General features: G+C 34.3%; 2 protein-coding genes across 2 annotated transcripts; both read right to left on the reverse strand.

The window, feature by feature from the left end:
- Positions 1-2,468: 2,468 nt before the first annotated feature.
- Positions 2,469-4,239, reverse strand: LOC141834431 (uncharacterized). The gene is made up of 7 exons (XM_074721775.1): positions 4,030-4,239; positions 3,752-3,958; positions 3,499-3,591; positions 3,321-3,422; positions 2,894-3,259; positions 2,688-2,827; positions 2,469-2,593 (listed from the first exon to the last, which is right to left on the reverse strand). Exons 1-6 carry the CDS (start codon positions 4,237-4,239, stop codon positions 2,717-2,719), a joined length of 1,089 nt encoding a protein of 362 aa, XP_074577876.1. The 3' UTR covers positions 2,469-2,593; positions 2,688-2,716.
- Positions 4,240-6,160: 1,921 nt separating this feature from the next.
- LOC141834432 (uncharacterized) lies at positions 6,161-8,855 on the reverse strand. Its single transcript, XM_074721776.1, has 2 exons — positions 6,568-8,855; positions 6,161-6,476 (listed from the first exon to the last, which is right to left on the reverse strand). The coding sequence occupies exons 1-2, from the start codon at positions 8,853-8,855 to the stop codon at positions 6,161-6,163; spliced, it is 2,604 nt and encodes an 867-aa protein (XP_074577877.1).
- Positions 8,856-12,834: the final 3,979 nt, after the last annotated feature.

Genomic DNA, 12,834 nt, shown 5'->3' on the forward strand with positions numbered 1-12,834 from the left:
AACCATAAGAGTAAGAAAACTATAACATTGTGTAAAAGGAATTTGAAGCTGATTTATCAAGATCAACCTCCTAAATTACACTCAAAACATACTGACATAAAGAGTTGCACATTGTCCTTTTTACCCAGCCTGCTTCTAAGAAACCATGTTTTCATTGGTAATGGAAGCTAGCGAAGAAGCATGACAGGTAAAATGCAACTTAAGAAGGTTATACAAATAAGAATATAGTGAATTAACTTATTTCTTAGTTAATTCAAAATTTATTTTATTAGTGTGACAATGCGATGTTAAAAAATGGCCCCCCCTCGATAAAAATCCTGGCTCCGCCCCTGGTCATGTCTGCTTCATAATACGGAGTGTTACATACATATTAATGTCTATATAAAAAAATAAATTTATCATTAAAAAAGAAAGTTATAGTTAAAAGACTAGCAAATCCCTTAAGTAGGGAACGGATGTGATTGTTTGATATGTCTTACTTGATGAAAAGAGATCCTCGATGATAGATAATTGAGGAGCAATAAATTGATGGATGGCTTCAACCCAATTAGATCTATTTAAATTTTGAAAATCATCTACAATATCTACAAGACCTTATAGAAACCTTATATGTACTAAAAGAAAATAACTCACAAATAAATATAAACAAAATATATAATTTATAAAAGATTAAAATATCATAATCTACTTCAACTCCATGTGAATATATTTTAAGTAACACATCTATTTTTGATCTAGTATATTCTTTTTTATTAGAGAAGTGAGCAAGAAAGAGATCACTCGTGCATTAAGTTCATAGGAACAAAAGCACCTCTGTCTACAATACCAAGCAAAAGAGACACTTCTCTTCTAGTAAAAGCAACTGAGACACTTTGGAATCTAAAATGATTAGTTTTCTACTATGAGCTGACAAAACTGAAAAAAAAAAAATATAACGTATCTCTAACTTTCAAAACTTGAAGATGTACCTAAAAATCTAAAAGCTTGAGATGTTGAATTCCAACTTTGAAATTAATACCAATAGACCACAAATTTTGTGAATATCTTGTATGTTCAAAAAAATAGAAAAATGGGATTGTTTAATGATCGTTATGTGTTGATCATGTAAACAAATAGACCCACAATTCTTTCCTTTCATTGTTGGAGCGCTAAAAAAATCATTAAAGTAACTTAAAACACTTGTCCATTGGAATTTCTAACTAATATCAACTGATGTCTACAATTTTAAAAAAGATATAAATTACTAACATGAAAGAAATAAATGCACATATTCACAAACAATGGTTGTAAATTTTGATATTAATATAACATTATATCCTCATCTTTAGTAACATTGATGCTGATTTTTAAAAACAACATCACGTTGGTCTGACTTCTCTATTTTTTAAAATTCGATAGTATTGATTTTAGAACAACAGCACCATTGTTGATTTTTAAAATTAAGAATCATCTTGTTCTGATTATGCAAAAATCATTCTTTAGAGTGGTGTTGTACTTTAAAATTCAACATCAAAGTGGCATTGATTATTGAACATCAACATCAAAGTGGTACTGATTTTTTAAATCCAACATCACAGTAATGATGATTTATTTTTGAAATATCATACACCCCCTAAATTTTAACAAGTCAGGTCGCGTGCAATTACGGAACCCTAAACCTGCAGAATATCAAAGAATACAAGTGAATGTGAAATAAGTATATAAAGTATAAGAAATGAACTTAACGACGAGATTTATTATCGTTTCTTGCATGTCTCGTAAAAGACAGAGTAGGTGCAAATTCTCCCAATTTGTGACCCACCATACGATCCGTTATATAAATAGGTAAATGTTCCTTTCCATTATGAATAGCGATTGTATGGCCAATCATTGTGGGTATAATGGTAGATGCCCGAGACCAAGTTACTATTATTTCTTTCTCTTCCCTCGTGTTGAGTTTTTCAATTTTTGCCGATAAATGATTAGCTACAAAAGGGTTTTTTTTTAGTGAACGTGTCATGTCACAGTGTATTACTCCTTTTTTTTTACATTTTTTATTTTAAAGATTGGCATTCTATGTCCAATATCTCGATCTAAGTTAAGTATGGAGGTCAGAATAAATACAATAATGATGAATGGAAAAAAGATAAAATCCTTTAGCTAGAAAAGGGGCGGATGTAGCCAAGTGGATCAAGGCAGTGGATTGTGAATCCACCATGCGCGGGTTCAATTCCCGTCGTTCGCCCATTACATTTTTTTCAAATTAAAAAAAATTCTATTTTCAATATTCCTATTTACGGCGACGAAGAATAAAACTATCACTATATTTTTTCCTTTTCCTACTTCTTCTTCCAAGCGCAGGATAACCCCAAGGGGTTGTGGGTTTTTTTCTACCAATTGGGGCTCTCCCCTCACCGCCCCCATGGGGATGGTCTAGCTCCTGTCAGTCTCTGTGGTTAATTTATATATATGGTCGAAGCTAGCTCCTGTCAATATCTGACAATAAAAATGCATCACCATCTTCTGTTACTGCTTTCTGCTGAACATGATCTGTGACTACACTCCTTCCAAACATGAAGAAGCTGGTAAGCAGCCTTCTTCCCAGCTTACACACCTGCAACCACAGACAAATGCAGCAAATATTGACGTTGTTAATGAATTAAGATAACAACCACACATTTGAAGACATGTAAAGGTGCAAAACATACCTAAGCTATGATGCAATCTAGCTACTAATTTAATTTGGACTACGGTTGGAATGATCAGCAAGTTGTTGAGCATCATGACTAGCCGAGGAAGATGGTCTTGCACCTTGTGAGAGTGCAGGTGCACTCCCTTCATCTGGGGCCTAAAATTAAAAATACTAATTGAATATAAAAAATTAAAAGTAATTTTAACACCATTAACTACATACCATCGCACTAATCAAAGTGGCCAATTCAGGTGGCAAATTGCTTCCTTGCATTTGCAGAATATATTTAACAGCTCCCTCAAATGCTTGTCTTCTTGATCTTTCTGTTTCAATTATTGATTCCAAATTCTGTACTTTTACTCGAGAAGCTTCTAATTCAGATTTCATCTCAGTCATATATGTTTGGAGTCCAAAATCAACAGGAGCATTTGAACATGATGTTTGACCAAAGACCTGAGTAGGGCATGGCCCAGAACCCACACCTCGAACTCGGCCCGGGTGCTCCTTCCCTATAGCTTGAGAAAGTGAATCAATTTTTGAAAATCCCTTAGAGGAATCATCTTCACGCTCAATGTTGATAATTTTTTCCTGCATACATTATATTTTATCAATTATATAAGAATCATGTTGTAATTAATACTAAACTTACACCAATGACTTCAGCATTGTCGTGAATATAAGAACCATCCTTTTTCTTGTGCAACATAACCCATAACTCCCCTCGGCTAATGCTGCTTCCACGTTGTCGTTCCTATATCACATTATTGACATATAGTTAAATAATTACACAAAAAATGAACTAATAAGTGAATTATTGGGTCTACTACCTCTTCATGTTTTCTCCTTGCTATGGTTTTTGAACCACCCGTGTGGGTGTATAATTGCTTCTTCCGATTTTCAGTATTTCTCTTGCATAAGTCCTATTAGAAGATGACAGTAAATGCATGTGATTTATTATGAATAGATAAAAAAAACATGTAACATCCAAACATTAAGAGAAGTTCAATAAATGAAATTAACCATAATTTGAATCTCAATTGAAATGGATCTAATGAGCAAGAGTGAATTAGGAAATGTCACCTGGGTTTTCTCACTCAACCGATAGTCAATGAACCATCTCCAATGGTTTTCATCAATTCCAGGAGGTCGGTTTGCAACATTTTCCTCCTTGCTCAAAGTGCTATCATAGAATTCATGAAACAATATAGACCTGGTGTCTTTCCATGCTTTCCCAATACGTTTCATAATATCATTCTTCAGTCGATTATCCACTATATGAAATTTATTCTGCATACAAAATCAAAGAGATTAGTATCAGTCACATATATTACAATACATGGAAGAATAAATTTATTTACCTGAATGATACTATTATACACCGCGTCCTTATAGGATTGAGGAACCTTACGCCAAGAAATATAGCAAATGGGAAATTTATTGAAATCACTCCCCAACACTCCTAAAAAGCCACCCAAAAGGCCACCTGCATCGCCTATGGCTTGCCCAAGCTCATTGCATGGAACTATAATTTTTCTACCATCAGGAATTGACCAAACATCTTGCACCATATATCGTGCTTCCTTACTTGTGTGATCCAACTCATCTAAAACAAATAAAATATTTTTTTTCCTAAGTTTACAGATTAAATATGAAACAATATTGTAGAAATGAAAGGAAGAAAATTGTTACCAATAACATTAACAACCCAATAACTTTTCTTCTTGCTACCACTCGAAGCAGTGTCAGCATTTTCATCAACTGAATCAACATCTTCATCCTCTTGATCATCCTCTGGATTAGCCTCTTGAGCATGTAAAGGATGGGATGGAATAGAACTAGATGCCCTATGAGTAGATGGCACTGAATTAGCTCCAATCTGAGTTGGTGCACTCAATTGAGCTCTACTAATAATTTGTGGCCTTGAATGAACAACCGTATTAGAAGTTGGGAGTAAATGAGCATCACTATGAGTTGGTGGCACTAAATGAGATGCACTGTGAGTTGGGGAAACAAGGGAAGGCCTAGTATTAGGTTGTGGCAAAGTTGTAGTTGATTTTTCTATCCCTGATGGTGCAACCTTAAAGCGTTTATTCCTAGGCATTGCTGTAGTGGTCAAGATATAAAGCGTTTTTCTATCACCCTGCACAAAGTGGAAGAAAAGTGGTCAGCTCCATGAAACCAACATTATGAAGTTACCATAAAGCAAATTTAGAAAAAATTATCTTACAAAAATCCTGCACAAAAATCCTGAAAAAATTATCTTACAAAAATCCTGCACAAAAATCCTGCACTATTAAGATATGAGACCTGTCCACAAGTGGAAGGAATTCTCTAAATTGTGAGACCTATATATATATATATATATATATATATATATATATATATATATATATATGTCTTTCATTAACAGAAAATAGAATGGTTTGGACAGCTTGAATGTCTTTCATTCACAGATCAAGAAACAGAAATAGAAATACAGAATGCTTTGGACTTTTTGTTCTTGTTCTGTGAATGAAAGATGACAGGCTAGCTGCATTTAGAAACCACCATCATTATTGCCAACAACAGCATCATTTGCAGGTTCATCTTCTATATTATCATCCCTTGCCAATTGTAAATCTTCGTTGCCATCATGAAACCACCTATCCAAGTTCGATTGCGGAGAAGGAACAATATCATAAATTGACTCTTCTTCTCTGTCTTCTCCCATGTCATACAAGTCTCTTGGCTGTAGATGTTTTACAATACTCCATCCTTTTTCAATCTCGTCATCCACATAAAACACTAGTTGAGCTTGAGACACAAGTATATATGGCTCATCATTTTCTCGATCTCCAACATGTATCAAACGAGAAAAATTAACACTAGTAAAACCTGAGTCATCTCTTTTGATACCTCTCTCAGAAGTAGTGTTAGCCCACTGACATTTGAACAATGTAACAGTGAATTGACCATTATAGTTCAATTCAATTATGTCCACTAATTTTCCATAATAAGGAACACCTCCGACTGCCATATTATTATCACGATTACTTGCGTAGCTCCGAGTATCAAACATACCATATACTCCACTATTTTGACTTTTCAGCCCGTGGTCTCGAGAAAGAGTTCTAAACTTAAATCCATTCACATTGTAGGCAGTAAATCGTTTGGCTTGATCAAGTGGTCCAAGTGCAAGCCACCTTAATTCTTCTGAATGTCTAGCACCTTCATTGGATATCTAACATTAAGAATTGTCACACTTAGTTTTTACTATTAGTTACACCTCTAAAATTGAATTTAAAAAATAACAACTTCTACTCACATGCTTCTGAAACCAGTTAGGAAATTCTTTGTGTACAACTTTATCTATCTCTGATTGCAACCTTGTCCGATGTCTTAACATCCTCTTTGTTATTGCCCTAAATTCCCTATTAGTAAGAAAAAATATATGATAAATACTAAAGCAATTGATTTATAACAAGATTTGTGTAAGAATTTTTGTATTACTTACTCAAGAAAAGGGTCTACTGCTATACAGTTGACAAGCACGTGACGATGTGCTTGCAACTTCTCTAATGGTGTTAATATAAAATATGAGAATCCCCCAACTGATCTTCCAATTTTTGGGAACATAGTGTTGCTTTCATGGTGTTCAACATGGTCGGGTTGATCATCAACACGCCTTGGTCGATTGGTTCTTGTCTCTGTGTCATTCAAATATCTTGAACAAAATGTGAGAATTTCTTCAGCCAAGTAACCTTGAACAATTGAACCTTCAGGTTGTGCCTTATTACGCACATAAGACTTCAAACGACCTAGGTACCTTCACATTAAAAAGTTTATAGATTCAGGTAAAACAATTTACTACTTATTTAAAGAAAATGAAAAAATGAAATTTGTGATGTTAAGTTCACCTTTCTATTGGATACATCCATCGATAATGCACTGGGCCTCCCTCTTTTACTTCATCCACTAGATGAACAATTAAGTGAACCATGACTGTGAAAAATGACGGAGGAAAAATCATCTCCAAATGACAAAGAGTGTGAACAATTTGATCTTGAAGGGTAACAAGATCAATGGGGTTCAACACTTTACTGCATATTTGACGAAAGAATGAACAAAGATCAGCTATCACCGCAAACACTAGACCAGGCATAGCATTCCTCAAAGCAATTGGTAAGAGTTGTTCCATAAGAATATGACAGTCATGACTTTTCAACCCAAATATCTTACGTTGTTTCACATCAATACATCTTGAAATGTTGCTTGAGTAACCATCTGGAACAACCACATTCTTCAAGGTCTTAAGAAATATATCTTTTTGTTTGTTTGACATAGTAAAAATAGCAGAAGGATATTTCCCATTCTCATTTGGCCAAAGTGTAGATCTTATGCCCATAGATTGTAGGTCTCTTCGAGCATTAAGGTGATCTTTTGTCTTACCACTTTCATTTAGCAAAGTGTACAGAACATTGTCACACACATTTTTTTCAATGTGCATTACATCAAGATTGTGGCGCAATGCATTAAACTCCCAATAAGGAAGTTTAAAGAATATACTCCTTTTTCTCCAATGTGATTCATCTTCATTGGCATTTCGCTGCCCCCGTCCTCTTTTACCTTTCACCTCCGGTGTCTTCCCAAATGAAACCTGGATATTCTCAACCTGACTGAAAATAGCTGAGCCTGATAATTTTACAGGTGGATTTCTTCTATCAATCTTACCATCAAATCGGGTCTTATCCAATCTAAACCTGTGACCAGCATGAAGGAAACGACGATGACCCATAAAACACCATTTTCTACTATGATGAAGTCGGCAAGGTTCAGTATCAATATTGCATACAGGACAAGCTAGCTTACCATATGTGTTCCACCCAGACAATGTCCCCAACCCAGGAAAATCACTAATTGTCCACATCAATGCTGCACGCATTTTAAAATTTTCATTCGATGAAGCGTCAAATGTTTCAACACCATCCCACAACACTTTCAGCTCATCGATTAAAGGTTGCAAATAAATGTCTATGTCATTCCCTGGCATTTTCTTACCTGGAATGATCATCGAGAGGATGAAATTAGTTTGTTTCATGCACGTCCAAGGAGGGGTATTATACGGAATGAGAATCACAGGCCAAATGCTATAATTAGTGCTCATGTTTCCGAAAGGATTAAACCCATCACTAGCTAAAGCAAGGCGAACATTACGTGCATCCGAAGAAAATTCAAAAAATTTAGAGTCAAATCTTTTCCATGCCTCAGCGTCTCTCGGATGCCTCAATAAGCCATCTTTATTACTGTCCACAGCATGCCATTTCATATCATCAGATGTCTTACTAGACATGAACAATCTTTGTAACCGAGGAATTAATGGAAAATAACAAAGAAACTTTGCTGGTTGTTTTTTCCTTTTAGTAATTGCAAGCCTATGCTCAATAGAAGAATTTTTCCATCTAGATGTGCCACATCGCTTGCATTGATTCAAACTTTTATCAGGTCCCCAATATAGCATGCAATCATTTGGACATGCATCTATCTTCTTATAATTAAGACCAAGCTTTTTTATAGTCTTTTTTGCCTCGTATAATGATTCTGGGATCTTTGCATGCTCAAAGGCATCATGCAACAGCTCGATTATCATAGACAAGGCCTTGTCACTCATCCCACAAATGCACTTGATGTGATACAACTTTACTAAAAAAGAAAGCTTTGAGTATTTTGAGCATCCTTTATATAATTCTTGTTCCCCATCTTTAAGCAAATCATAAAACTCTTTAGCTTTACCACTCGGACCCTCTTGTAAATGTGGCATTCTTCCTTCACCTTCATTTAATGGATCATGCATTGTTGAATCTTGACTGACATTTGGTATAGGGAATATGAAAGCATCTTGAATCATATCACGGATTGGATCTTCAGAAGATTTAGTATGTTGTGTTTCATGCATATAACTAGAAGTCTCCCCTTCACCTCTCTCACCATGTAATAGCCAAATTGTATAACCCGGTGGAAAGGGCCTTAACAACAAGTGATCGTACACCTCTTCTCTAGTCTGGAATAGTCTGAATCCACAACGAGAACAAGGACACTTTATCCTATTATCGGATGATGCATTAGCAAATGCAAAGTCCAAAAATTGCAATAATTCATCTATATATTCGGGAGTATCTCGTGGCTTCAAAATCCAACTTTTGTCCATATCTAATCCATTAATAATTTGATACAGCAGCAGGCTAATGTATAACTATCATAAGATTTCTCTGATTCATCTTATACAATATAATGCATAGAATGATGGGAAGAGCCTTATTGCTAAAACAAAAGGGAAAAGTGGGAGAACGCATACCTCTCGTGCGCGAGAAAGAGGACGATCGTGGGCTAGGGCTCCGTTTGAAGTGCACAAGGAAGACGACGGTGTCGGTGTCCGGCGGCCGTCGGAGTGAGAGGGCGGTGTCGGTGTCCGGCGGCTGTCGGAGTGAGAGGGCGCCGATCGGGTGGGCGTCGGAGTGAAAGAGAAACTGCGGCGGCTGCGTGAAGTGGGGTTCGGAAGAAATCGCGGCGTAAGTAGGGTTAGGGCGAGGGAGTTCGGTTCGGTTCGGGAAAATAGAATCCACGGAGAAATATACCGGCGGTTACAATAAACCGTCGGAAAATAGAATATATAGCGGCGATTAACTTTCAAACCACCGCGAATTAAATTTTAAACCGTCGTAAATCATTAAATCGCCGTAAAATAAATTTAAACCGCCGCTAAAAATTTATTTTTGCGGCGGTTAATTGAAACCGCCGGGAAAATAGAAAATAACGGCGGTTTATAAAACCGCCGCTAAATAACTGCCGCAAAATCATGATTTTTTAGTAGTGAGAGTTCACAGAGAGATCAGTCGAGTGGAGCAGTCGACTGCTCATGGTGCAGTCGATTGCTAAGTGACCGTTGAGGCGACAGCTGGCTGATTAAATGCAGATCAAAGAGCCGTTGAAGTCCATCAGTCGACTAGCCCTTGGAGCAGTCGACTGATGTATAGAAAAATATAAAAATAGCAAATGACGCCGAAGAAATTAACGATTCTGTTTTATCATCTTTCTAGCAAATCTTTGAGATTGTAAAAGCCTTTCTCTTCCTCTATACTTCACTAATTAATCCTGTGAAAGGAAGATCAGTTTGTGAGGGTTTCTCTACCTTCAAAACGTGCTTCGAAAAGGAGGATTTTTCATAGTGGAACGGTCGTCTGTGTGTGTGGATCCTTGGATTAGTCACCTCGTTAAGGTGGATACCAAGTAAATCAACGGGTTAGCGATTGTTCTTCTTTTCTGTTGTGATTTTCACTTCCGCTAACATTTTCGCAGGAAAATTCGAGAAATCGCTATTCACCTCCTTCTAGCGAACGCCTCGATCCCAACAAATTATATACCTAAATTTCCCATTTCTTTCATTATAATCACTTTTTCTTTTTTTTTAAAGGTCATACCAAAATATTAAAGTAATAAATGCCATTCTTTATGACAATTATTGATAGAGTAATGATTCTTCATCAAAAATTAAAGGGTGGTATTGTCAATGGCAATCATTAATTAATATTTTAATTGGAATAAATTTCATAATTTTTTTATTACTTTGCTGGCCATAAAGAGCTGAATGCCAAACAATGTGGACAATGACACGTGAGGTGAATTATTAAAAAAAAATTATAAGTTCAAAATATATTAAATTAAATCAAGGCAAGCTCAAAAGCCTACTTTATTTTGTTCCATTTTATAATCTAAATTTTAATTATATCTAAATATAGTTAATGGTTGCTTAATCATTAGCAAATGAGTTTTCATTTGTTGGCATTGGATAGTTAATAAAGGAGCTTTCAATAGCCACGCAAGTTCTTGGAGGGATAAAGACAAGTACCTACAAATTTAATTTCATTTTCCCAATATATATATATATATATATATATTTATTTATTTATTTATTTATTTATTTATATATATAATCCAAATTATATATTTGAGAAAATTTTCCAAAAAATTTGAGCAAGTGTTTTTCATTGTAATAATTTTGTACCAATTATATTCCTCATAATTAAATTAAAAGTAATTTTCTTTTAACAAAAGATGCTTGATATTGTCATTGCCTTAGCACATATCTTCCTCCCTTAATATGAAAATTTTGACTTCGTCCCTCGATGCACTTTTGATCTTCACATCACCCTTTGTTACCAAGCTAATGCATTGATCCTCTACATTGTTATTGTTACTCGATCGGTTCCCATCCTATATAGCAACCAAAGCATCTCAAAAAGTAGTTGGTTTTTTGCTTGTCATGGAACAACAACCAAGGGGAAATAAATTTAGAAGAAAAAAAATATTTTAGGCATAAAATTGCAAAATTTGAGTTGATTTTTTTGTAAAAATTTTACACCCTTTAATTTATATTTATTCTCAACGTTGCCATTAATAATATATATATATATATATATATATATATCAGCTTTCTTTAGCTTTTAGCACACTACTTCTATCTTTGTCATTAATATTAATAGATGGGGGCCATTCATTCTATTTGATATGATTCCACTCACTATGCTCCTAGGAGTAGTTGCATGTGTTGGTTGTAGGTGAGTTATTGCCATCAAACCCATTAATTAATTAGAGGCTTCTTGGAGGTGGACTATCCGATCCATAGACTAACCATCAGGTAAATTTAAAAAGCACAAATGAGTCTTGACATAACACCCAACATTACTAGTGGTTTGAACTCTACAGACATTTGAAAATATCATCCAGTGTGAGATTTAGCGGCCCCACACGAAACCTTCAATTGATTGTATGACTTCGTCAATCGAACCCATCCTTGCTTCTTACTACCGCATCATGCCCCGAGGAACATATTACATGCTTTACTTAAACTATATAGGTCGTAGGTACATTCACTAAGGTTTGCTTACCATTAATGTAATATATAATTACATGAAAGCGAAACTATTTAATTGCTCTTACGTTACTTCTTTTTGTTGTACACCAATTAATGTTATAAAGTAATATCTTCAACATGGTCCTCCCTCGATCGGATCTACTTAGTCAATTTCATTCCCTACCCATTTGTGTAAATGATAAATTTCTAAGATTGGAATATGTAAAAATAGAAGGTGCTAATTATCAATCATACTTTCAAATTTATCATAAGAATGTGCTGTTTATGTATGTCATAAATAATACATCCAAGATATATATATATATATATATATATATATATATACATTTTTATAAATCATCTCACAATTCAATTCACTCTCATCAAATAAACTATTATTACGTACTCTTCATATAAGGTGAATCAAAGAGTCATAGTGATTAGCTGCAACTTCTTAATTTACTCTTTCATAGATGGTCGTAAGATTGACTTGTGTGAGATCACTGAGATGACAGATTTCACCTTTTATTGAAAAAGATGAATCAAAGAAGACAAAGTAAGATGTCTAATCTTCGTCAGTCGTCATCCATTTCTATGATACTGTCCATAGGTAGTTATCTCCTATCCCATGTGAAGTCATTTATGATTTTTCTTTTAAAAATTATTTAAAAAATACTCATCTATATTTTTCTATCTAACTATCCCTGTCCTTTGCATTTCATCTTAAAACTATTTTGCACAAAATAATATCATTTGAAGTTGTTTTGTATAAAATAATATTTTTGACAAAAACAACTCCACCATATAACCTAACTTTGAACTATTTTGATCAAAAACAACTCTAACATATTTTTTATTAAAATTTTCTATTTTATTTTACTTTATTGTTTTTCCTTTTCTTTTATAATTAGCTATTAAAAAACTAAAAACCATAAAATAAAAAATATAATTTTTCTATTTTTATTTCCTTTCCTTTCTTTCCCTTTCCCTTTTTTTACTTTTCTAATTAGCATATTAAAAAAACATAAAATAAAAAGGTATTTGCTATACGGCATTAATAAGTTGATAGATAAATTTATTTCTTTTAATTTTATTTTATTTGGAAAATAAAAAAAAAGTTGGAAAAGGACCAAAAACAAGATTTGAATAATTTTGGGTGGTATATCAATAATTTCAAACTACGAGGGGCATCTCACATAGAGTAAAAACCGGTGGGACAAAAATGAAAAATTTGCGTTTTTTTCACAAAACACCCAGTAAAACCATTTATTTATTT

Source organism: Curcuma longa, chromosome 9, assembly GCF_044706935.1.
Source record: "Curcuma longa cultivar G26 ecotype Majalengka, Jawa Barat chromosome 9, ITB_CL_G26_1.1, whole genome shotgun sequence".
Taxonomy (NCBI): Eukaryota; Viridiplantae; Streptophyta; class Magnoliopsida; order Zingiberales; family Zingiberaceae; genus Curcuma; species Curcuma longa.